At 59.7% G+C, this 24,377-nt stretch overlaps 1 protein-coding gene across 1 annotated transcript; it reads right to left on the bottom strand.

Moving 5' to 3' along the window:
• Positions 1–1,391: 1,391 nt before the first annotated feature.
• On the bottom strand, positions 1,392–23,626 carry ARHGAP44 (Rho GTPase activating protein 44). The gene is given in 25 exon segments (XM_071764195.1): positions 1,392–1,907; positions 2,927–3,271; positions 3,366–3,469; positions 4,135–4,446; positions 5,689–5,913; positions 6,178–6,195; positions 6,902–7,082; positions 7,777–7,868; positions 8,010–8,123; positions 8,198–8,278; positions 8,984–9,065; positions 10,480–10,591; positions 10,723–10,752; positions 10,754–10,786; positions 10,788–10,826; positions 10,828–10,852; positions 12,147–12,232; positions 12,313–12,381; positions 13,114–13,231; positions 13,948–14,024; positions 14,688–14,799; positions 15,799–15,875; positions 15,959–16,063; positions 16,962–17,001; positions 23,375–23,626. Coding segments are annotated over 25 exon segments (2,661 nt in total). The 5' UTR covers positions 23,428–23,626; the 3' UTR covers positions 1,392–1,776.
• Between the last annotated feature and the right edge of the window lie 751 nt (positions 23,627–24,377).

Raw genomic sequence — 24,377 nt, forward strand, 5'->3', positions numbered from 1 at the left:
CAGAAGTGGGTTTGGCACCCATGTGGTACCCAGACAAGCAGCACCCTGGGCACAGCAGCTTCCCCAGGGAACTGGTCACAGGGCGAGGGGCCATGGGATGTCCCTGATGATGGGATGTCACCAGCCATGCAGTGCCACAGTCTGCCAGTGTCACCGGGGTGCTGTGCCACGGGCAGGGGGCCATTGGGGAGGGACAGCCATGCTTTGTCACCAGTGCCAGAGGATGCTGGCTTTGGAGGGTGCTTGGTGCTCTCTGAGATGCTGCTGGGTGGGAGGTTTTGACATCACTTGTATGACCCAGCCTGAACATCTGAGGCCTTCTGGCTTCCTGCAGTGCAGAGAGCCCCCAAGTGTCCCTGACACCCTCCTGGAGCAGTTCCCAGAGCTGCCACTGTCCCTCCCCACCTCACCTTCTCTGCCACCTACAGGTTGATGGCCCAGAAGTGTCCCCAGACCACCTTACTGCTTTCCAGACAGCAGCATCCCCAGAGCATCCCCTCCTCATGCCCCATGGACGTGCCCCTCCCTGTCCTACAAAGTGGGGTCCCAGCCCCCACCCCCACAGGATGGGGGAGCCCCTGGTGCCATCCAACCCCATCCACTGCCTGTCCAGCCCCATTGAGCAGGATTCCCACCCCCCACACACCCTGCTTGGTCCCAAAACACAGGCAAGGACCCATCACAAACCCACCCAGAGCTTGATGCCACCCCAAATCTGTGCCGGGACCACCCCAAAACCAGGCTCAAACATCCCAAATCCAGGCTGGAACTTCCCAAATCCAGACTGGTGCCTCCCAAATCCCGGCTCAGGCCACCTCAAACTCCAGGCTGGGACCTCCCAAAAATTGGCAGGGACCACCCCACCCCTGCCATGACCCCGTCCCACAGGACAAGGAGCCTGACACCTCATGCAGACCCCACCCCACAGTTTGACCACCCCAGCTCTCACGCCCCCCCACCCCCATCACAGACCCCCCTTTCCCTCCCCAGCTGGTGCTGGGGGGCAGTAACCACAGGTGGGAGGTGCCAGGGGGTGACAGTCAGTGGCAGACGGGTTTATTGATCACTTTGGGGTGCTGGGGCCCCCGGGGCGCCCGCCTGGGGTGGGGGGCACAGGGCGAGCAGGGTGGGGGGGGCCAAGCGCTGCCATTTCCATCCTCCCTCTGTGCGCTGGGTGGGGGGGGGGGGGCAGGAATGGCTCCAAATAAAACAAATCTCTATTTTATCTCTCTCTCTCTATACAAATATATAATATATATACATAGATATCTCTGCTGATAGATGTATAGAGCTCTCTCATCTCTCTGGGAAGGATAAAAGGTTAATTTGTCATCACATGCACAACCAAAGCCACCAGGCCATGGGAGACAGACAACGAGTGCCCTCACCCATTGGCACCCCGAGAGCCCAGGGGGGGCCACATCCTGCACCCCCAGGTTATTGCTGGTCAGGTCCCATCCTGCTCCGGCCAACAAGCAGAGGGGGAAGAAGCCAAAGTAAAAGAAATCCCACTGCAAAGCGCCGGCCAGCTCCTTGTCACCCAGGTGGCACCTGCCCCGGGGGCACGGAGGTGACGGTGGCATCACCCCAGGATCACGGGTGCTGCAGGGTGGGGGGGGCAGAGGCCCCCGGCCAAAAGGCAAAGTCTGGATAAGGCGAAACCCAAAACAAAATAAAGAAGAGCGACTGCCCCCAAACCGGGCGCTTTGCCACCCAAAACTGGTGTGCCGGTGGCCCTCGGGTGCCACAAGGATGAGCTCGGGGACAGGGACAGTGTCATAGGGCTGTGCTCTCTGATTCCTCCTCCTCCTCAGGCCCCGAGAGTCTCTGCGGTGCCTCTGGAGGGTCCCGGCACAGGGTGGCATCGGGGGGGACATGGAGGGAGGGGACCTCAAACCGGAGCAGACCTGCAGAGAGAGAGGGGACAGTGACGGGGACACCTCACCCAGGCTGCCACCCTGTTAGTGCCACTGCTGCTGCCTGCTCTGTGCCACCCCACCCCAGCCTGGGACATCAGTCCCTGCCTGTCCCCACGATGTCCCCCTGCATCGAGGGCTGGTGACACCGCTGTCCCCTCTCCCAAGGGCCTGCAGGGAGAGGCAGTTTGTGTGAGGTGACCGTGGGTGGGTGGGCGACCCCCAGCCCCAGGCAGGTGGTGTCACCGCTGTCCCTTGCTGAGAGCAGAGGAACACACCCCCAGGTGGCACCTGCCACCTGCCAGGCTCTTTGCTGGCTTGGGGATCCCGCGATGGGCAGGGTCCCGGGGGCTCGCTGCCACCCACCCTGTGTGTCCCCCTGTCCCACAGGATGGGGACTCAGAGGAGCAGAGCCCAGAGCCCTGCCTGGCCACATGCTCCTCCAGCCTCTGAGTCCCCCGATGTCCCCGATGCCACCTGGCACTTCAGAAGCATCACTGTGACCCCACAAACAGGGCAGCCCACCCTGCTGAAGGGACCCCGAGGTGCTGGGGGGGGACACAAATCAACCAGACCAGGGGACAGGGAGGGCAGGACAGCAGGAACAGTGTCACAGGCTTGTGGGGATGATGCCACCTTCTCGGGGACACTGCCCCCTTCCTGGGGACATCACCACCATCCTGGGGACAGTTCTATCTTTCCATAGACATTGTCACCTTCCTGAGGGGCACTGCCACCTTTTTTTGGGCACACTGCCACCTTCTCGGGGACATCGCCACCTTCCTGGTGCTGGGGGACAGTGCCACACTGACAAGGATGCTGTCACCTTCTTGGGGACAGTTCCACCTTTCCAGGGTGTCACTTCCTGGGCTCACTGCCACCTTCTCAGGGCTACAGCCACCAAACCCTGGGCCACCAAGCCTGTGTGTGTGTCCCTGCCCCAACCCGGTGTCACTGCTCCCACACCCGGGGGTGCCCCCCGGTGTCCCCCCCACCCCACCCGGGGTTACCTGTCCTGGCACCGTCCCCAGGGCCGGCAGCGTCCACTCGGGGGGGCTCCGGGGTCGAGAGGGGCCCGGGGGAGGCCGGGGGGGGCTGGGGCGGGGGGGGCAGCGTGGGGCGCGGCCGCGGCTTCGGGGTGGGACGGGATTTGGGGGCGGCAGTGGCGGGGGGAGGAGGAGGAGGAGGAGGCGGAGGAGGGGAGAGCTGGGCGGGGGGCGGGCAGGGCCCCGGGGGGGGGCCATAGGGAGAGGGAGTGCTGGGGGGGGTGGGCGAGAGGCTGGCGGGGGAGGGCTGACCCCCCCCCGGCTCCCCCGGGGCCGCTCGGGGCGGGATGGGCGCCAGCTTCTTGGCCCCTGCGAGACAGAGAGGGGAGGGGGGGTCAGGGGGATGTCACCCCGACCCGGTGATCCCCCCCATCCCCGCATCCCCCCCCCCGCCATCTCCTACCTTTGCGCAGGGAGTGCGGGCTCTGCTCGGCGGGAGAAAGGGGGGCGGAGGGTGGCCCGGGGCTGCCTCGGGGCTGGGGGGGCGGCTCCTTGGGCTTTAAAGTGCTGGGGGGAGAGGGAGAAAGGAGAGGGAATGGAATAGGAGAGATTTAAAAAAATTAAAAAAAAAAATCAAAATGAACAATGAAATTAGGAAAAAGCAAATGAAAACTGGAAAATAAAGCAAAAATAATGAGCGATAAAAATAAGTTCAGGGAGTTAAGAAAATTTAAATAAAATTGAACACATGGCAAACTGAAGTAGAATATTTCGAAATTAGGAAAGTAAGTGCAAAAAAAGAATTAAAATAGCGAAATACGAAGCATGTAATAAAAATTAAATTATTCAGAATGGAAAAATGATTAAAAAAAGTTTAAAAATGAAAAAATAAAGCTACAAATAAAAAATAAAATAAAAAGAAATAAGGAAAAAGTAAACAAAAATTAAAATTTAAAAATAAGGAAAAACTTATCCTAAGATTACCATAACAATAATTAAAAATACAACGGAAAATCTAAAGATGAGGAAACAGAAGAGAAAGCCCCGATGTCCTTTTGTCCTTTCCCTCCCACCCCCGCTCTTCCCGCTGCCCCCCCCTCGTCCCCCGGTCCGGGCTGAGGGTTTGGGGGTGTCCTGGGGGTCAACCCCGGCCTCAGCCCCACCCCGGGACCCTGGTGACGACCCCTTGGCCCCCCCTCCCCTCTGTGGGTGTCCCCCCCCCTCCCCGTTACCTGGCCGGGCCGGGTCCGGCGGGCGGGCGGCTGCCCCGGGGGAGCGGGAGGGGTGCGGGGCGGGGGGAGACCCCGGGGGGGTCCCAGGGGGAAAGGGGGCGTCGGGGGGGGCAGAGCTGGGCTGCAGGGCAGGGGGTGTGCAGTGAGAAAGAGGAGAAGGGTGGGAGAGGAAGGCTCCGGCTGCAGCCCGGCCAGGGGGGCTGAGCCCAGGGGGGGGGACATGCCCAGGAAAAGGGGGACAAGGGGACCCGCTCCTCCTCGGGGCGGGGGGAGGCGGAGCCGCCATAGGGCCAAGCAGACGCCAGGACACCCCTGCGCAAAATGTCCAGAAGCACCAGAAAAACAGGCAAAAACACAAAAGTAAAGCGGAGGAAAAAATAATAATAAAAGAGCAGAAGCGCTGGGGAGGGGGGCGGGGGGGAGGCGGGGGCAGAGAGGGATGAGAGGCGGTGGAGCCCCCGTGGGGTTCCAGGCCCCCCCACTTCATCCCACTACATCAGGACCCGGCCCCACGGCAGGACCGACCCCGACCCCCCCACCGTGGATGCTCTGCGAGCTCGGCCCCACTTTTGGGGGCAGAAGAGGGGAATCGCGGCACTACCTCCCACCGGACGGCTGCAAATTAAAGACGGCCCCCGGAAGAAGAAGAGTCCCGGGGAGGAACAGGGATCCTTTGGGATTTTCCTGTCACTTCCAGCCCAAATTTGGCTCCAGCCCAGCAGCCCCCCGGCAGGGAAATCGCTGGAGGCCCCCGAGGTTCCTGCTGCTCCTCTCCCAGCATTGCTGAGCACCCTCTCCATCCCTCCAGGGATGCTGCTCCTCTCCCAGGGTTGCTCAACACCCTCTCTTCCTGCTGTTCCTGGAATATTACTCCCCTCCCAGGGACGCTCAGCACCCTTTCCTCCCACTGTCCCTGGCAAGCTTCTCCTCTCCCCAGGATGCTGGGCACCCCCTCCTCCTTCTCTCCCAGGGATGCTGCTCCTCTCCCGGGCCTGCTCAGCAACCTCTCCTCCTGCCATCCCTACAGTGCTGCTCCTCTCCTAGGGATGCTCCTTCTCTCCTAGGGACACATCTTCTCCTGCTGTCCCCAGGATGCTGCTCCTCTCCCAGGGATGCTCAGCACCCTTCACCTGCTCCTGTCCCAGGGATGCTCAGCACCTTCACCTGCTCCTCTCCCAAGGATGCTCAGCACCCTTCACCTGCTCCTCTCCCAGGGGTGCTCAGCACCCTCACCTGCTCCTCTCCCAGGGACGCTCAGCACCCTCACCTGCTCCTGTCCCAAAGATGCTCAGCACCCTCACCTGCTCCTGTCCCAAAGATGCTCAGCACCCTTCACCTGCTCCTGTCCCAGGGATGCTCAGTACCCTCACCTGCTCCTCTCCCAGGGATGCTCAGCACCCTCACCTGCTCCTCTCCCAAGGGTGCTCAGAACCCTGGCCCAGTGCCTGTAGTGAGGCTGTGGGGTTGATTTCCTGCTGTATTCACCCAGGGGAAGGATTCCCAGGCTGGGGACACCCCGGGAAGGGTGGGGGGTGGGGGGGGCAGTGGTCTTACCTTGTCCTCTCGGCTGGCGGGGGGAAGCCGAAGGTGGTGGGAGGTGGGGAAGGGGCGGCTGAAATGACGTCCGGAGAGTGCTCGGGGATGGGTGAGTGGGGGGTTGCGGGGAGCTCGGTGGGGGGCAGGGGGGGCTGGGCAGCTGGCAGGGTAGAGGACGTCTTGCGCCCCGCCGAGGTGCCCCGCCGAGCCACCCACGAGGTGTCCATCACCCTGACGCCCATGCTGGGGGACACACAGAGAAAGGGTCTCAGCACCCCCCCTGCTGAGGGGGGACCCCCAGGCACCGCGTGCCCGCTCCTGCGGGTGCCCGGTCCCTAAAAACATCTCCTGCACTGGGGTGCTGCTCCTCCGAGGGAATGGGGGGAGGAGAAGATGGGGGGAGGGGGTTGTGTCACCCTACGGCCACCTCTCACTTCCCCCCAGGCACCAGCAGCCTCCCAGTTTCCTCCCAGCACCCTCCCAGCACTGCTGCAGAGACCACCGTACCTTTGGATTTTCCTAAGGCTGCATGGGCAGAGATACACGATTATTAGTGCAAAAAAGAGCCTAAAACTTGGTGTGGAAGAAGAGGGGGGGAGCCCAAAGCTGGGAAAGGGGCTGCCAGGCCAAGGGGCTTTGAGATGAGGGGGGATGCAGGAGGGGCACAGCAGGTACCAGGCTACCCCAGTGATGGGGAGAGCTTGGGATGGGTTTGGAGATGGGGAGAGCTCTGGGGATGTATTTTTGGAGATGAGGGAAACCCTGGGGTGTGTTTTTTGGAGACAGAGAAGACTCCAGACTCTGAAGTCGGGTTTTTTTTTGGAGGAGAGACCATTTTTGGAAGGTGGGAGGACCCCTGAAGGTGTTTTCTGCAGATGGGGTGAAACCAATGGGTGTTTTCTGGGGCTGTTACCTGACTGGTTATGGTCCCTACACACGGAGGGCACACACAGGCTGGGAGTGGGGAGCTTTCCCAGGACCCACAGACCCTGGGGACACCCGGACACCCAACCCCACATGGTGCAGCCCCAGTGCCATGCCCCGTGTCACCCTGCTGCCACCTCAGCGGGCTGGGGGCAGGCATCGAGCTCCAGGCTCATCCGAGCATCCCCAAGAAGCCAGCACGAAGAGCTGGAGGTCCTCCCACCCCGGGACCACCCAACTTCTAGCAGCTCAGTGCCACCAAGGTGGCCTCCCTCTCCCCGGACGCCATCACCACAACCAGCCTCACCCATCCTTCTTGTAGAACTCCAGCATCATGTTGTCAGTGGCCACGCTGAGGGGACGCCGGGCCTGGTCCTGGTGGCGGCGGTCGGCGTGGTCCATGTCCGGGGAGGGCATGGAGCTGTAGTTGGCATTGTGGTTGGTGTGCATGGGGCTGCCATAGTTGCCTGTCACGTTGAACTCAATGTCTGGGGTGGAAGGAGGAATCCCAGACTGGTTTGGGTTGGAATGGACCTTAATGATCACCCAGTTCCACTCCCCTGCCATGGGTAGGGACATCTCCCACAGCCCAGGGTGCTACCCTCAGCAGGGACCACGGGAAGGGATTTACCAAGAGCAGCCCAAAATGTAACCCCCACCCAGAGCACATCTCCTGATCTCCACCATGGGATGGGTGGCTAGGAAAAGAGCAGCGTCTGAGCTGGGTGTGCAAAGCATCAGGGATTTGGGTTTCATTGAATCCCAGACTGGTTTGGGTTGGAATGGACCTTAAAGCTCCTCCAGTGCCACCCCTGCCATGGTCAGGGACACCTCCCCCAGCCCAGGGTGCTCCAAGCCCCATCCAACCTGGGCTGGGACACTGCCAGGGATGGGGCAGCCACAGCGTCTCTGGGCAACCAGGGGCTCAGCACCCTCGTGCAAGATTTCCAACCTCAATCTCCCCTTTCCAGCTGAAACCATTCCCCCTCATCCCATCTCTCCTTGCCCCAAGTCCCTCCCCAGCTTTCCCGTAGGCCCTGTGATCAGATCTCTGCTCGAGGACCCCCAAGCAGAGGGAGCTGACAAAAATGAAGACAGGAACCCAGCATCTCCTCCTGAGGGAAGGCTGGGGAGGGGTCCCATGCTGAAGCCCACCCTGCCCCACCACGGGGCACATCTCACCTCCAGGGAAGAACCAGTCAGCGTGTTGGATGAGTGGCTCAATGATGCCCACGATCTGCAGCGACACCGTCGTCATCATCTCCGTCATGTTCCTGCAGGGAGGTGGCCAGCAGCTCAGCAACCCCACCACAGCCTGGCTGTACCCCTGGAGGGATTTTGTCCCCAAACCCCACCTTTCTGACCCCTTTCCCCAGCATTTTTCCAGCAGCTCCCTCCCCCCCCGGGCCCCTTACCCATCCGCCTGCGGCCAGAGGAGGTTGGGCCCCAGCACGATGGCCACGTTGCTCGGTGTCATTTTGTTCATGTCCTGGTACTCAGTCAGCTTGGCCAGGAATTTGATCAGGTACCTGGAAAGCAGAACCGAGCCGTGCCGGTGTGCCGGGGTCTCTGTCCCCTCCCCAGGTCCCCTCCCCAGGCTCACCTGATGTTGTTGTAGTTGGCTTTGGGCAGCTTCTCGCAGGCGTTCCACAGGGCATGGAGCCTCTTCTCCTGCTCTGGGATGCTGCAGGGAGGTTGGAAGAGGGTCAAGACCATCCCTACCCCACCAGCTCTACCCTCAGGGACCCTGTGAGACCCTGGGGCTGCTACCAACATTATAGACCTGCTGTCCTACATGCCACCCTTAGGGACTGTCCCCTCCCTTGAGCCACCACCACATCCCTTCCATGCACCCAAGTCAGGTGGGGAATGTGCTCAGACCTACGTTTGGGCACCACTGAAGAGGTTCCCACCCTAAAAGGAGATGCCCCTTGTCCTACCTCCCTCCAGCCTACCCCAAACACCTCCCAGGCAGAGCTGATGCCACCTCAGCTGGCCCAGTCCTGCTGGGGTTGGAGGTTTCAGGGTGCAGAGCACCCAAGTGAAGCAGGTGGGAGCTCTCTTGGCCAGCTGTCCCCCAGGGTTTGCACATCCCTCCAGAAAAGGCACCCAAGAGCTTGACAAAAGATGCTGGGAGAGCTCAGCCACCTTGGCCAGGGTGCTCTGGACTATGGTGGGGACATCAGGGTTGTTGGACATCAAGGCCACCCTTGGTGCTGGGACCCATGATGCTCAAGGAGCATTGCAGGAACCCTCCTGACTTTCAGACCCTAGAGAGGACACCCCAGATGCTGGGAGCTACACCAGAAACTGCCCCCAAACCACCCATGGGGACCCAAGGTGCCACCACCCATATCACAGAGAAATGTGGGAGATGCCCCAGACTCACTTGGAGGCCTGGATCCACTCCTCATACAACTCAAACGTCATGAGGGGCTCTGGCAGCTCTCGCAGGTAGGACTTGAGGGCTCCTGTGACACACAAGGGACATGGGCCTTGGCCAGGAGGTGGGTACAAACCCCGGGTCCAATCCTGCCCCCACCGGGGAGCCCAGAGCAGGGGGTGCAGCTCATTAAACACAATGAATGGTTCAGAGCAGCCCCAGGAGCTCAGAGCTGTGCTGGGAGGAGGTCTCAGAGCAGGAGAGGCAGGGAGAAGGCAAGAAGATGTGTGAAGCTTCCCACCCACTCCTCCCTCCTCCTGTGGAGCCTCATCCTCATCAGCATCACCCTCATTAGTGTCACCAGGGCACCTCAGGACACGTCCCTGGTTTATTCCTTGCCTGTGACCAAACCTGTGTTCAAGCCCTTGGCCAGGGAGGGGACACTGCAGGTCTGGGGTTGTGCTCCTTGGTGGATGGTACCTCCTGAACAGCCCCACTTCCACCAACACCTGTGCCTGCACTTGTCACCCCATCCTCAGTCATTGCTGTTCAAAGGCTTTGGGACAAATTGCAGAGGGGTTGAGGTGGGAAGGGACCCCTGGAACCCATCTGGTCCAGGACTCTACTCCAGCAGGACCTCCAGCCAGAGGTGTTGCCCATGACTGTGTCCTGAAGGGTTTGGGTATCTCCAAGGATGGAGACTCCACCACCTCCCTGGATGTCCTGTTCCAGTGTATGGTCACCTACACCATGACAAAGCATCTTCTGATGTTCAGAGAGAACCTCCCAGGGTTCCCAGGTGCCCATTGCCCCTGGTCCTGGCACTGGGCAGCACTGGAAAGATCTTTTTCATCTTTGCACCCTCCCTGGAGGTTTATCCATCAATGAGATCCCTCTGAGCTTTCTCTGCTCCAGGATGAACAGCCCCAGCTCCTTCAGCCTTTCCCCCCAGGACACAGGGGACACACACATGTTCCAGGCCCTTTGTCATCCTCATGGCCTTTCACTGGAGCCTCTCCAGTATGTCCCTGGCTCTCCTGTAGTGCCCAGCCAGGACTCCAGCCATGGTCTCACCAGTGCTGGGCAGAGGGGCAGCATCACCTCCCCTGACCTTCAGACATCACTCCTCCCAGTGTGGCCCAGGACACCATCTGCCTTCATGCTGCCAGCCCACGGTCAGCTTGGTGTCCTGGGGACATCTCTGCCAAGCTGCTTCCCAGCTGGGTGGCCCTGGGTGCTGTGGCTGCTCCTCCCCAGGGGCAGAGGCACTTCCCCTCACTGGACACCAGGAGACCTCTCAGCCCATGTCTCCAACCTCTCCAGGTCCCTCTGGGTGGCAACACAACCCTCTGGTCCATCCCAGCTCCTCCCAGCTTGGTGTCACCTCCCAACCCCTGCCCTGCCCCATCGGCCACAGCACTGATGAAGATGTCAGCCAGGACCCAGCATCACCCCCTGGGCTCCACCCTCTGTGACCACCCCTGGGTGCCCACAGCCCCTACCTGCGATGGCGTGGGGGTCAGCTGAGTACTCCTGCACGTCCACCACGCAGCAATCCAGGGCAGCCTTCAGCTTCTTCAGCTTGGAGGCCGATGGAGCCACTCGGAAGAGACCCTTGGCAGAGGACGGGAGTGTGCTGGGTCAGCTTTGGTGGCTCCAGATGTCCCCAGAGCTCCCTGGTTCCTCGTCTCCCCATCCTTGGAGACACCCGTGTCCCCTCCCGTGGTGCCAGCCGTGGGACCCACCTCCTCCTGCATGCCACACTCCAGCAGCATTGGTGACACAAGCCTCCACGGGGAAGGCGATCTCCCCTCCCGCTGACAGCCAGGTGCTCCTCCAGGGGCTTTCCCAAAGGAAGGCTTCTCCATCCAGGGCCTCTGTGATGGGCAGAGAGGGGGGGGGAGAGGATGGGAGGACACAGCTCCAGCAGCCCCTCCCCAGAAGGCCCTGGGATCACAGCAGCAAAAACCACAGGATTTCTGGGTTGGAAGAGACCTTGAGGATCCCCCAGCCCAACCTGTGACCAGCACTGTGAAGCCACCACCAAACCATGGTCTGGTCCCTAAGGACCAGGTCTGCACACTCTTTAAATACCTCCAGGGTTTGGTGACTCCACCACTGCCCTGGGTGGACTATTCCAATGTCTGACAACCCTTCCAGAGAAAAAATGTTTCCTAATATCCAGCCTAACCCTCCCCTGGCACAGCTTCCATCCATGTCCTCTGCTCTCTGCCACACCACCAAGGAGAAGAGGCTGTGTCCTCCTTGCTCCACCCTCCTCTGAGGGAGCTGAAGAGAAATAATCCCTGTTGGGTGTTGCCAAAAGCAGAAGAGGACCCCACACCTCTGTCCTGAGTGGCTCAGGAAGTATTGTTTTGTTTTGTATTTTTAAAGATGAAACCCAAAGGAAATGTTATCCAATCATCCCATGGGACACTTCAGAGGAGCTGGATAGTGTTTTCCAGGGAAGGGGTTGGAACAACCATGGTCAAACCTTTACAGTCTGCTCCCCCTTCTTCCATCACTGGTTTGAGGCAGGAAATGTTTTGTCGAGATCAAGAGAAAAAACCTAAAATCCAAAATCAGTCCCTGCCCCCACTGTGGGAGAGGCAGCACCCCAGCCCTGCCCTGGGGCCACCATGCTGGGCACCTCCTGACCTTGCTGTCCCAGCCCAGCCCCACAAAGCCAAGCCCCAGGAGCCCCCCTTGGCACTGGGTGCTCCACAGGGATGTGCCAGCAGGTTGCCCACTCCCCATCCATGGAGCCAGCTGGATCCTGCCCCCCTGGGAGCAACTGGGGTGGGGATGCCCCCCCTGGAGCAAGGGGTTGGGTGAGATGTGGGGGGTGAGCAAAGGGAGAATGCTCAAAGCCAGCCCCAGTGCCCTGTCACACCATGGGGTGACACCAGAAGGTCCCACCATGACATGTCCACTGACATCCTCATGGTGTCAACACCACAGGGTCACACTGGGATCTACCCAGTGACATCCCCACAGTGTCACATCAGAGGGTCACACCAGAAGGTCACCCCATGACATATCCATTGACATCCTCATGGGTGTCACACCACGGGGTCACACCCATGGCCATGACAAAGCCCCAGGCAGCTCTGGTGTGACACAGAGCCCTGGTGTCACATGCAGGAGCAGGACAGACGCCAGGGGACACTTACCCTGCTGGGCTTTGATCTGGGGCAGGACGTTCTGCAGGAGTGCCAAGGATTTCCTGTGGTACTCTGCCTGCACCTCGATCAGCTGGGGGGAGAGATGGCAGCCCTGTCACCCCTGCCTGGGGACAGGGACAGAGGGGTCCCGTGGGGACAGGTGGCACTTACGGTTTGAAAATAGTTTGCATAGTCTACTTCTTTGGCCACAAAATTGTACATGTCAGCTGAGAGCTGGTCCTGCAGAGAGCAGAGAATTAGCTGGTGCCCAACGGGTGCTGCCCTGGGGCCACCACCTGGTCCTGTTGGAGGCCACTTGGAGGGAGCAGCTTGCAGCCAACATGCAACGTGGGGGTCCCAGCACCTACTGGAGATCACAGACCCCCAGACTGGTCTGGGCATGAAGGGACCTTAAAGCTCCTCCAGTGGAGGAGGAGAGTGGGGGAAAAAGAATGGTGCTGAGGGGGTGCACGGGTGTGCACAAGGGTGTGTGTGTGCACGTGGCCATGTGCATACACATCTGCCCAGTTAGAATCCCGGATGGGTTTAGATGGGAAGGGACCTTAAAGCTCCTCCAGTGCCACCCCTGCCATGGTCAGGGACACCTCCCACAGCCCAGGGTGCTCCAAGCCCCATCCAACCTGGGCTGGGACACTGCCAGGGATGGGGCAGCCACAGCTTCTCTGGGCAGCCTGAGCACTCATTGCTGAGCTCACCAGCTCCTGGCAGGATGGATCCCCTGGGGATGGGATGCTCTCCAGCTCCAGAAGGATATGGAGGGGGACAAAGGAACCGCTGGTATCTTGCTCAGCTGGTGAGCATCACCCACTGCTCCCAGGCTGTGCTTGGGCATGGGGAGCGACCAGAGGAGGGTTTATAATGAGCAGGGGAGGTAAGAAGAGGAGAGGGTGCAGGTTGTGGGCAGTGCCCGGGATGCCAAGGTGCCCCCAGCCCCGTGCTGCCCACGGGTACCCTGCAAATCTCCACTCTGTTGGCTGCCTCCTCCATCTCCTCCCTGAGAGCGTCGGCTTTGGCACCAGAGGGCTGCAGGTTGCTGGCCAACCCCGAGGACTTCACCGACTGCTGCCACCTGTGGAGAGGGGACAGAGCTATCAGGGGGGCACAGAGAATGAGGGAACCCAGAGGATTTGGAGGGCAGCCCAGGGAGCCCCCCTCAGCCAAATCCACCACGATCCCCAGGGCCGGGATGCGGGATCCAGTCCCAACCCCACAGCTGCCTGCACACACCCTCGTTACAGGGCTCTGATGAAGTCATTATTTCCAGCCTGAGAATGCACCTCGTCCAGGCAGGAGGACAGAGCAAGGTGATGGGAATGCTTGGATATGATGGTGGGGACCAGGGACACCTCCCAGACTTCTCCCCAGGGCGGGCTGTGATGTGCAGGGCTTGGCCAACCCAACAGCCCAGGCAAAACCCAAAGCCCAGTGTCCCCCCACAGCATCTGGGACATGGGATGACCTCAAGGGACATCCCAGCTCCAACCCAGCACCACTCCGTGGAGCAGAAGCACCCAGTTCCTTGCTGTCATGTAAGAACTCACCAAGAAAGGGAAAAAAATTAGGATTTGTGCCAAAAAATATACTTTTTTTTTTTTTTTTTTTTTCCACAGGGGCCAGGCAAGAAAAAGGGATCTATGGATTCTGCTGACAAGAGCAGGAATCTTGGCTCATTGCAGAGCTGCCCTCGAGGCACTCAGTGACATGGCCAAGACCTGTCCCAAGGGACAGCACCCATCACTTGGGAATTTTTATTTTTTATGAAGCAGCTTTGAGGCCACTTTCTACCGTGTCCTGGAGGAGTCCATGTCCAGCACGAGCTTCGCCAAGTGCTTCCTCTGTTTCTGGATATTTGGGATTTCCACCTGCAGCCACACACAGGAGATCAACAGCCCCGGAGAGGCACCATGGGAGAGGTCACTACAAGTTGGGAATTTGGGCTGGAATTCGGTGGATAAGGATGCAGCTCCTTATTTAAACATCCCTAGGGAGCTGGCACAGCTTGTCCCTGCTCTGTGTCCCCACCCGGGCTGTGCCACCCCCTGACTGCAGAACCCACACCCTGGAGAGGAGCATCCCTGGGGGAGCAGAGGGTTTGGGAGTGGGTGAAACCCTCTGAACATCAGTGTGCCACAAAGCTCTGGTTTCTGCTGGGGGAGATGAAACCTGAACCAAGCCCAGGACATTTTGCAAGATATACAAAGGAGGAAAAAAGCATTGGTTAAAACTGAAAATCTAAGTTGGCATGAAAAAAAAAAAAAAAATCCCCAACAACAACAACAACAACGGCATGGGCTTGGAGCTGGGAAAAATGGGTCAGGAATAAAAGTGTGGATGGCTCTGCCTTCAGGAGAGCTGAGAAGGACAGGACCAGGGAGAAGAGGAGCCCAGCAGAGAGCCCAACATGCCAACCCTGCCCCTAACCACTTAACAACCCCCACCAAGGGGAAGGTCTCTTGCAGGGACCAGGACCCAAATATTCCCACTTTGTCCCATCCTGTCCCATCCTGTCCCTGCCCACTGCTCACCTCAGCCAGCAGGAAGAGGGGCTCAATGACATCCCTCTCCACCTGCAGCTCGAAATGGATGAGCTCCTGAGCCAGCCTGTCCTCTGCCTCCCCACACAGCCGCAGCATCTTCCTGCAGGGACACAGCAGGGATGGGCACTGGGGGGTGGGGAGGATGGGAAACCCCCCCTGTGCCCAGGATGGGGGCAGATGGTGACCCAAAGGACCTGGGGCCCTTGGCAGAGGGTTGGAGAGAGGGACCACGGGCACCCCACCTGTTAGGGAAATCCCATTCCCTGATTATTTTATCAATTATAGAATCCCAGAGTGGTTTGGGCTGGAAGGGACCTTAAAGCTCCTCCAGTGCCACCTCTGCCATGGTCAGGGACACCTCCCCCAGCCCAGGGTGCTCCAAGCCCCATCCAACCTGGGCTGGGACACTGCCAGGGATGGGGCAGCCACAGCTTCTCTGGGAAACCAGGGGCTCAGCACCCTCACAGTGCAGAATTTCTTCCTTATGTCTCAACTCAATCTCCCCTCTTCTGGTCTGAAACCATTTTTCCTCCATCCCATCCCTCCAGGCCCTTGTTCCAAGTCCCTCCCCAGCTTTCCTGGAGCCCTTCAGCCACTGGGAGGTGCTCTGAGGTCTTCCTTATGGTTTGAAATTGTATGGTCCTTCAATATATATATATGTATGTTACATATGTTACACATATTTAATAATAATATAATATTTAATAATATATTTAATGTACAGCATGACTGAAGGACCTCAGCTCATCCAAGAGAAGACTAAAGGAAACCCCTGCCCTACCAAGATCCCAGGAGCACCCCAGCACCCACCACCACTGTGAACCCCCCTCTTGGACACAAGAGGACAGATTTTTCCCCATGGGGACAGTCAGACCTTGGAATGGTCTCCCAGGGGAAGGGGTGGATTCCCCAGCTCTGGAAACTTTGAAGTCTCAGCTCGAGGAGGTGCTGGGACACCTCCCATCAACAATAACATGAGAAGGGTTGGAGCAGGGGATGCTGGAGGTCCCTTCCAAGCTGACACTCTAGGATTAGATGATCCTGTGCTGCCAACCAGCACCCAGCTCAGCACTGGTGCCAGCAGGATGCTGTCCCTTACCCCAGCAGGGAGTCCTCGCCCAGCACTGCTGACCCCTCCACCAAGCACTGCGCCAGCGTAGTCAGTGGGAGCTTCTTCTGCAGAGAGAGAGCTGAGGGTTGTGTTCCCCAACACCCCACCAGCCCCCCAGAGCCCCCCCTGAGCCCTGCCCCAACCTCACCGAGCGTTTGTCAGGCTCCACACCCTGCTGGCCCTGCAGACATGCTGTCAGCTTCTTGTGGGTGCTGTGGGACACCTGCTTCACCAGCTCCAGGCGCTTCTCCACCTGTGAGGACGTGGTGACCATCACCGGGGTGTCCTGCCTGCTCTGCTGCACCCACCATGCAAGCACTGAGGGGGTTTTTTCCCATTCCGAATGTTGTCACTGCTACAGTGTGGGATGTCCAAGCACCCCCCAGGGAAGGGATGGTTTTGGCAGGAGGAGGTTTCACCAGGAGAAGGTTTCACCAGGAGAATGTTTCACCAGGAGGAGGTTTCACCAGGAGGAGGTTTCACCAGGAGGAGGTTTCACCAGGATGCTGCTTCCCCATCTCAACCCTCCCCAGTGAGGCTGAGGGGGGATCCAGAGCAGCCTCCAAAGCCTTTGTCTCCCCAGGAGGTGGCTGTCCCCAGCTGAGCTCCACCCCAAACCAAACCCAAGGCTGCAAATTGACTTATTTGCCTCTGCAGTGATTAAATGCAGATTTTCACCCCCAAAACTCAGCAAGACGAGTCACTAGCTGTAAGCAACAACAGGCTGCTAAAAACCATAGCTGAGAGACCCAGGGGGAAAGAGGGAAACCTCAAAATCTTGGGAAATCATCTAGAAAATAACCCCCACCAAACTAAATAAGCTGGGGAAAAAAAATAATGAGTCCCTGCCCTGGGGAAGGGGGAGAAGAGCTGAGCTTCTCCAGCATTCCAGGCCTTGAGGCAGGAGGCATCTGATGGGCACCAGTGCAGGGATGGCTGGGGAGCTGGCCTGGTGTCACAGGTCCCATCCCCAGGGACAGTTCTGCAGCAGGCAGGAGGTGCTGGCACACAGAGCCCAGCTGGGTCTTGTTGCCATCCCAGAGGAGCCCAGACTGGATCTGATTCCCTGCTGCACCCACCCAGCACCCACGGGTGGGTGGGTGTGTGCCTGGAGGCCCTGGGCAAGTTGGACCAGCCACAGAGGAGCTCACCTGCAGGAGATCTTCACTCAAAACCTCTGTCTTCTCAGCTCTGCAAGACAAGAGAGACCAGAAAGGGTTGGCCAAGGGTCTGGCAGAGGGGGCTGCACACCGGGTGCTGAGCCTGCCCTTGCATCATGCACCTGCTTCCAGTTGCACCAGTACAGCTTGGGAGAAGGGACTGGGGACAGCCCTGAGAAGGACTTGGGGGTGGTGATGGTGGAGCAGAAGCTGAACGTGAGCCCTCAGGGTGAGCTTGGAGCCCAGAAACCAACCCTGGCCTGGGCTGCAGCAAGAGAAGCACAGACAGGGGTCAGGGGAGGGGATTCTCCCCCTCTGCTCTGCTCCTGTCAGACCCCCCCTGGAGTTCTGGGTCCTGTTCTGGAGTCCCCAACACCAGAAGGACACAGAGCTCCTGGAAGGTGTCCAGAGGAGGCACTGAAATGCTCAGAGGGCTGAGCAGCTCCCTGGGAAACCAGGCTGAGGGATTGGGGTTGTTCAGCCTGGAGAAGAGGAGGCTCCCAGGTGAGCTCAGAGCAACCTTCCAATAGCTGAAGGGGCTCCAAGAAAGCTGGGGGAGGGCTTTGGACACGGGGGGGTAGGGAGAGGACAAGGGAAATGGTTTAAAACTTGAAGAAGGGATAAATAAAAGCTCGCTGCTCCCCTTCCCCTCCAGCTTTCCACCCCAGGGCTGTTTCCCTCAGCACAAACCCAGGCAATCCTCAGTCAGCCCCCAACCACTTTCATCCCTACAAACAGCTGGGAGAAAAGGGACAATTCCCAGCAGGCAAGCTGGGGGGGTGCAGCTACAGTTTAGCTGCTGCAAAAACTAATTGCTGCCAGCAGAAATCAAAACTAATCAAGCAAATTAAGTTGATTTAAAAAAAAAAAATAAATAAAATCATAAGCTTCCAGTGCCTTGACCTGGGGAGGCAGAGCAAAGCCTGAGAGCATCTTCCCCATGCCAGACATCTCCATCTGGCTGGAGCACTGCCCCGTGCACCCATCACTGCCCCCACTCCTGAGTCTCAAACCACCTGAACCAAGGAGTTCCCAGCCTTGGATCTGACCCTGAGCCAGCAAAACTCAGAGCACGTGGGGGATTTGCAGCAGTGAAACCACCCTGCAAGGCTTCACCCAGCCCCAGGGACACCCCTGCCCACCCCTCCTGCACAAAGCTCCCCTTCCCACCCCATCCCCAGCCACCCCCTTTCTGTGGGATGCCTGTAAATGCTTCATTGCTATTAAATCACCAACACCAGCCTGGTTCCTGGGATTTCTGGTTCCTCCAGCCTAAAAATAGCCATGAAAGCCCAGCCAAGGCCACCCCGTGCAGGCAGGGTTCCCTCCCCCAGAGGGTCTGTCCTGCCATCCCCCGCAGGCTCGGGGACACTTCCCAGCTCCATTCTCATCCTGCTCCTGACACTGCTGCCACATGTGCCTGGGCACTGCTCCCAGGGGAATAATTCCAGGTTCTCCAGCTCCCCCGGCTCAGAGGTGAGGCTGCTGGGGTGAGGTTGGTGAGGTGAGGTTCAACCATCTCACTCAACAAGGTGCTGAGCATCCATCGTGTGTGCTGGAGGCAAGAGAAAAACCCTCAGGTCTCATCCAGGCAACTCCTGGAAGCTTGGAGCACCACAGGCAGCTCCTGGAAGCTTGGAGCATCACAGGCCAGGCTGGGGCTGGTCCAAGGACCACATGTCCCCAGCTTCTGCCACTGGCTGAGCCCTCCTTGCCAGCACATCCCTGGGGACACACACCTGACAGTTCATAAGCAGGAGCCAGCCGAGGCCAAAGGAAGCTGTGGATTTTTCCCAGTGCCTTTTTCACAGATAAGAAGCAAAATATCAAATATTTATATCCTCAAATAGCTGCTCAAATCCCCCTGAGGAGAAAATTCCCAGCTGCAACATCCATGCAGAGGTGAAGGGATGGCCCTGCTGGTGGCTCCTCCAGCACATCCCAGGCTTGTCCTGCCCTGGCGGGTGGTCTGGAGTGATTGTCTCCATGTCCCAAAGGCAGCAGTGCCCACCTAGAGGACACGGTGCCAGGGCTCATCCAAGCAGGATGAGATGGGTGGGGAAGGCTCCTCCAGCTTTCCTCCATCCTTCTGCCCATTGCTGGGAAAGCCAAAGGAATCAAAGCCAAACAGGGGACAGTTCTAAATGCAGAAAAATCTCTTCTGCTCCTCTCCTGCCCCTTTCCTGCCTGCCAGCTCTCTGCACCAGCATCTCTCCAGCACAGGATGCCCAGGGCCCTCTGCTCCTTGCTCCTGGTGCATCCCTGGCAGAGAAAATCCCACCCCGGGCTCACATCCTGACCCCGCTCCGGTCCTGGTTTGAAAATCATGGAGAATCACATGGATGCTGCTGGCCACGGGGACCAACCCCTCAGTCTGCTCCAGCAGGATCACAGTTTGTCAGCACTGCCACTGCACGAGAAGGATAAAAATATCCCCAGGGCTGTGGGGACACTGCCAGCAGCATCCGAGGGGTGCAGCGGCGCTCAGCAAAGCCAAAAAGCCCGGGGAGGTGGTGGGGGTGGGTTGTGCTGATGGCAGCCACAGGCATCCCGAAGCACAGAGGTGGAACCCAGCTATTTAAAGCACGTTGTTCCCTCCTGCAAATCCCATTGGAAAAAATCCCAGGTGCTGCTTTTATTCCCCCTGTCCTTGTTTTCGTCCGTGCGCAATAAATTGTCCTTATTTCTCACAGAAGATTCTTGCTGCTCAGAGAATAAAACCTCAGCGTGTAAAAGGCTTTGGATGTCCCTGCAGATGGCCTGGTGCTTGGAAAAGCAGCTGTCCTGAGAGCCACTAAAACGTCCAGCCCAAAATGCCACCGCTGTCCCCTGGCATGAAGGATACACCTTGGGATGCTCAAAAAGGACCAGGAGGAAGAAAATGACCCCTCCAAGCTGACCCAGGCCCCCCTGGTGTCCCCCCCATCACTTGCAAGCCTCCTTGGGAACCCAAAGATGCCAGGCTGCAAGGGCCTGGTTTATTCCTGATGGGGAAAAAAAAAAAAAAAACCAAAACCAACCCAAAAATCCCTCCCCAATATATTGAGACATTTCTGGAAAATTCATGGGGTGGTTCCAGCTGCTGCCCCATCATCCCACCACCTCCAGGCAGGGGGAGAGCTCCCAGTGATCCAGCTGCTGAGGAAAGAGGTAAATAAATAGAAATAAAGAATAAAAGCACTTTGCAGACAGCATCTTCAAAATGTTTGACACTTAAGGATTTTGCATCCCTTTTTTTCATAGAATCACAGAATCCTAGAATGGGCTGGGTTGGAAGGGACCTCAGAGCTCATCAAGTCCAACCCTTGATCCACTCCCCCCGTGGTTCCCAGCCCATGGCACTGAGTGCCACATCCAGGCTCTTTTGAAATATCTCCAGGGATGGAGAATCCACCCCTTCCCTGGGCAGCCCATTCCAATGCCTGATCACCCTCTCCAGAAAGAAATTCTTTCTCATGTCCAACCTAAACCTCCCCTGGCACAACTTGAGACCTCTTGTGCCCTCTTGTCTTGCTGAGAGTTGCCTGGGAAAAGAGCCCAACCCCCCCCTGGCTCCAACCTCCTTTCAGGGAGTTGTAGAGAGTGATGAGGTCTCCCCTGAGCCTCCTCTTCTCCAGCCTCAACACCCCCAGCTCCCTCAGCCCTTCCTCACAGCACTTGTGCTGGATCCCTTCACAGCCTCCTTGCTCTTCTCTGGACCTGCTCCAGCACCTCAAGCTCCTTCCTGAGCTGAGGGGCCCAGAACTGGACACAGGACTCAAGCTGTGGCCTCCCCAGGGCTGAGCACAGGGGCAGAATCCCTTCCCTGGACCTGCTGGCCACGCTGTTCCTGTAGGATGGTGGTGGCAGGGGATGGTGACCCCAGGAGGGGACATCTCTCAGACCACAGAGGGTTACACCCCAGCAATCCTCTCCCAGGAGAGAGAAAACACCAGGTTTCTATATTATTCCTTATTTCCACTTATTATTCTTTATTTCCATTAATTATTCCTCATTTCCTTGTATTAGTCTTCATTTTCATTGATTATTCCTCATTTCCATTGATTCTTCTTCATTCATACGTACTATCCCTTATTTCTATGAATTTTCTTTCATTTTCATCTATTATTCTCGAGTTTATTACTCCTTATTTCCACCTCTTATCCCCTATTCCCATCTATTATTCCCTATTTTCATTTATTATTCCCCATTTCCAGCCAGCTGCTCGGGGCTCCCCGCTGGGGAAGAGGGATAAAACACCAGCCCACCCTCCAGCTGGGGACATCCCGAGGACAAGGACAGTCCCTGATCCATCTCCCACCGAGCCCCCAGCCCCGCGCTGACCAAAGAGGGGGCCCCATCCCCCCTTACACCCATCCCGCAGACCACAACAGCCGTGGGGGGACCCACGGAGCCACCCCGGCTCCGGCGTGGCAGCCAGCCCTAAGAGGATTAGGGGTTTAGTGGCCCCCCGGGCACTGTCCCCGGTCCCCAGGGGCTGGGGGCAGGAGGATGCTCGGCTTTGGCAGCGGCTCCATTTTGAAAGCGGGAGTGAGTGCGGGGCCCGGCTCCCGGATCCTTCCTGACCTGGGGATACCCCTTCCCCGCAGCCCCCGGTCTCGGGTGGGAGATGTGGCAAACCCTCCCGGAGAGCAAAAACGGCCCGGCCGGGAGAAAACCACACGTTCTGTCCCCAAAACAACCTCCTCCTCCCGCTGCTCTCCCAGGGGAAGCAACAGCCCGGCTCCCAGCTCCCAGTTCCCTGCACCATGTTCCCTCTACCACGCTCCCGCACCACATTCCCGGATCGCCTTCTCACACCGCGCTCCCGCACCGGATTCCCGCACCGGATTCCTGTAGCACGCTCCCAAACCGCGTTCCCACACCCTCGTTCTTGCTCCACGTTCCTGCTCCCACACCGCGCTCACTCCCACACCCGCTTCCCGCACGCTGCTCCCACACCGGATTCCTGCAGCACGCTCCCAAACTGTGTTCCCACATCGCATTCCCTCAGCACCTTCCCGCACCATGCTCCCATTCCGGATTCCCTGCTTCTGCACCGGATCCCTGCACCGGATTCCCGAATCCCGCTCCCGCACCAGATTCCTGCACCGGATCCTTGCAGCACGCTCCAAAAACGCGTTCGCACATCACATTCCCGCACCACATTCCTGCTCCCGCGCTCCTACGCCGTTCTCCCACACCGCATCCCCACACCACATTCCCGTACCGGATTCCCGCACCGCATCCCTGCAGCACGCTCCCAAACCGCCTTCCCGCCCCGGATTCCCACCCCGGGAGGGGGTGCCATCAGAATTCCAAGCCCTTGGCTGCGGGGGGGATGCTGAGCCCGCCGCCCCGGCCCTGCTGCTGCCCCAGCGCCTCGGGAGGAAGGAATAAAATCCCTAAATCCGCACACGCGCGCACCCCCGGCGCAGCAAAATCTCCGGGAATTACACAACAGCCGCCACCGGCCCCGGGCCTGGAGCGCACCGGCACCCCCGCGGGCACAGCCTCTCCTCCCGCACCACCCTGAGCCCCCCCCAGCACCCTGTCTGCCCCCCGGGGTCACCCATGGGTGCTGGGGGAAGGAGGGGGGGGGGCAGGCAAGGAGCGCATGAGGAAAACGGGTGACCCTGCGGCCCACGGACACGGAACGCGTGGGGGCTGGGGGGCTGGCAGGGAAGCAGCGGATAAAAGGGGAAGGGGCAAAGGGGGCAGGGGGACACGCAGGGGTTAACAAGCAGGCAGGGACTGCAGGCAGGGGAGGAGGCAGCGAACAGGCAGGGAGGAGGGGAGGGCAGTGGGGCAGGCAGGGAGTGGGCCCCAGGGCTGGCAAGGAGGGGGCTGTAGGGGCACCGTGGGCAGAGGGGAGGTGAGGGGGCAGGCAGGATGCAGGCAGCAGGGAAGGGGCAGGCAGGGAACAGGCGGGTTGGGGGCTGGGAGAGCAGGCAGTGGGACAGGCAGGTTGGGGGCTGAGAAGCTGGGGCAGTGGAGTGGTGAGAGTGTGGGCAGGAACAGGGGGAACACGGAGGGGGCAGGGAGAGGGCAGAATGAGGGCAGGGAGAGGGCAGGGAGCAGGTGCAGTGGGGCTGGCAAGAAGCAGGCGAGGCGGTGGGCAGGGGCTGGGAAGAGGCAGTGGGGCAGGCAGGGTGCGGGAAAGGTGCAGGATGAGGGTCAGTGGGGCAGGCAGGGGAGCAGGGAGGTGTGGGGACACAGGCAGGAGAGCAGGCAAGGTGCGGGATTCGGGGCGGTGGGGCGGGCAGGGCTCAGGCAGGGAGCTGGGGCAGCGGGGTGGGAAGGGCAGGGGCGGGGAGAAGGAGGAAGGCTGAGGGGCAGGCAGGGAGCAGGCAGGATGCAGGCAGGGTGCGGGATGGAGGCTGCGGGGCGGGCAGGGCGCAGGCAGGGCCCATCCCCATCCCTACCTGCCCACGGTCTGGTTGGCGAGCTGGCGCATGCGGTTGAATTGCTTCTTCATGGTGGCGGCGGTGCGGGCAGGACGGGCAGGGCGGGCAGCGTGGGCAGCGTGGGCAGCGTGGGCAGAGCGGGCGGGCAGAGGGGCTCACCCGCCGCCCCTCCCGCATCCCCGCCCGGCGAGCAGCCGGGCCGGGCTGAGCCGAGCCGAGCCGGGCCGAGCGGGCCCGGGCCCCTGCGCGGCTCCGCGCCTCCGCCTCGCCCCCCGCCCCGCTCCGCGCCTCTCCGCACCGCCCCGCACCGCCCCCGGCCGCGGCGGCCATGGGAAATGTAGTCCGGGGCCGCCAGACCCCGCGGGCTCTGCCGGGCAAGGGGGGAGCCATGGAGCGGGCCTGGCCCCGGTCATCTCCCCGGCATCCCTTGGCGTGGCCCCAGCATCCCTCCGGCATCTCTCCAGCATCCCTCAGCATCCCTTGGCGTGGCCCTAGCATCCCCCCGGCATCCCTCAGCATCCCTTGACATGGCCTCAGCATCCCTTGACATGGCCTCAGCATCCCTTGGCACAGCCTCAGCATCCCTTGGCACAGCCTCAGCATCCCTTGGCACAGCCTCAGCAGCCCTTGGCATCCCTTGGCATCCCCAGAACGTTACCCCAACCTCCCCCCCCCCCCCCCCAGACATCCCTTCAGCATCCATTGGCACTGCCCCACAACCCCCTGGGGACCTCCTGGCATCCCTTGGCATCCCCCCAGCATCCCTTCATCATCCCCCTGACGTCTCTTACCATGGCCTCAGCATCCTTCTGCCATCCCTGTCATTCCTTGGCACCCCCCTGACATTCCCCCAGTATCCCTGCCTGTCCCCCCTCCCCCCCCATCATCTCTCCAGCACCCATTGCACCCTTCAACACCCCCTTACATTCCCCCATGATCACCCCCTCCATCCCCTTCCACCCTTCTCATATCCCCCATCCCTGCTCGCTGGAGGTCCCGGGGGGGTTGGGGCACAGGGGGC

This window comes from Heliangelus exortis, chromosome 20, assembly GCF_036169615.1.
Source record: "Heliangelus exortis chromosome 20, bHelExo1.hap1, whole genome shotgun sequence".
In the NCBI taxonomy this organism is placed as follows: Eukaryota; Metazoa; Chordata; class Aves; order Apodiformes; family Trochilidae; genus Heliangelus; species Heliangelus exortis.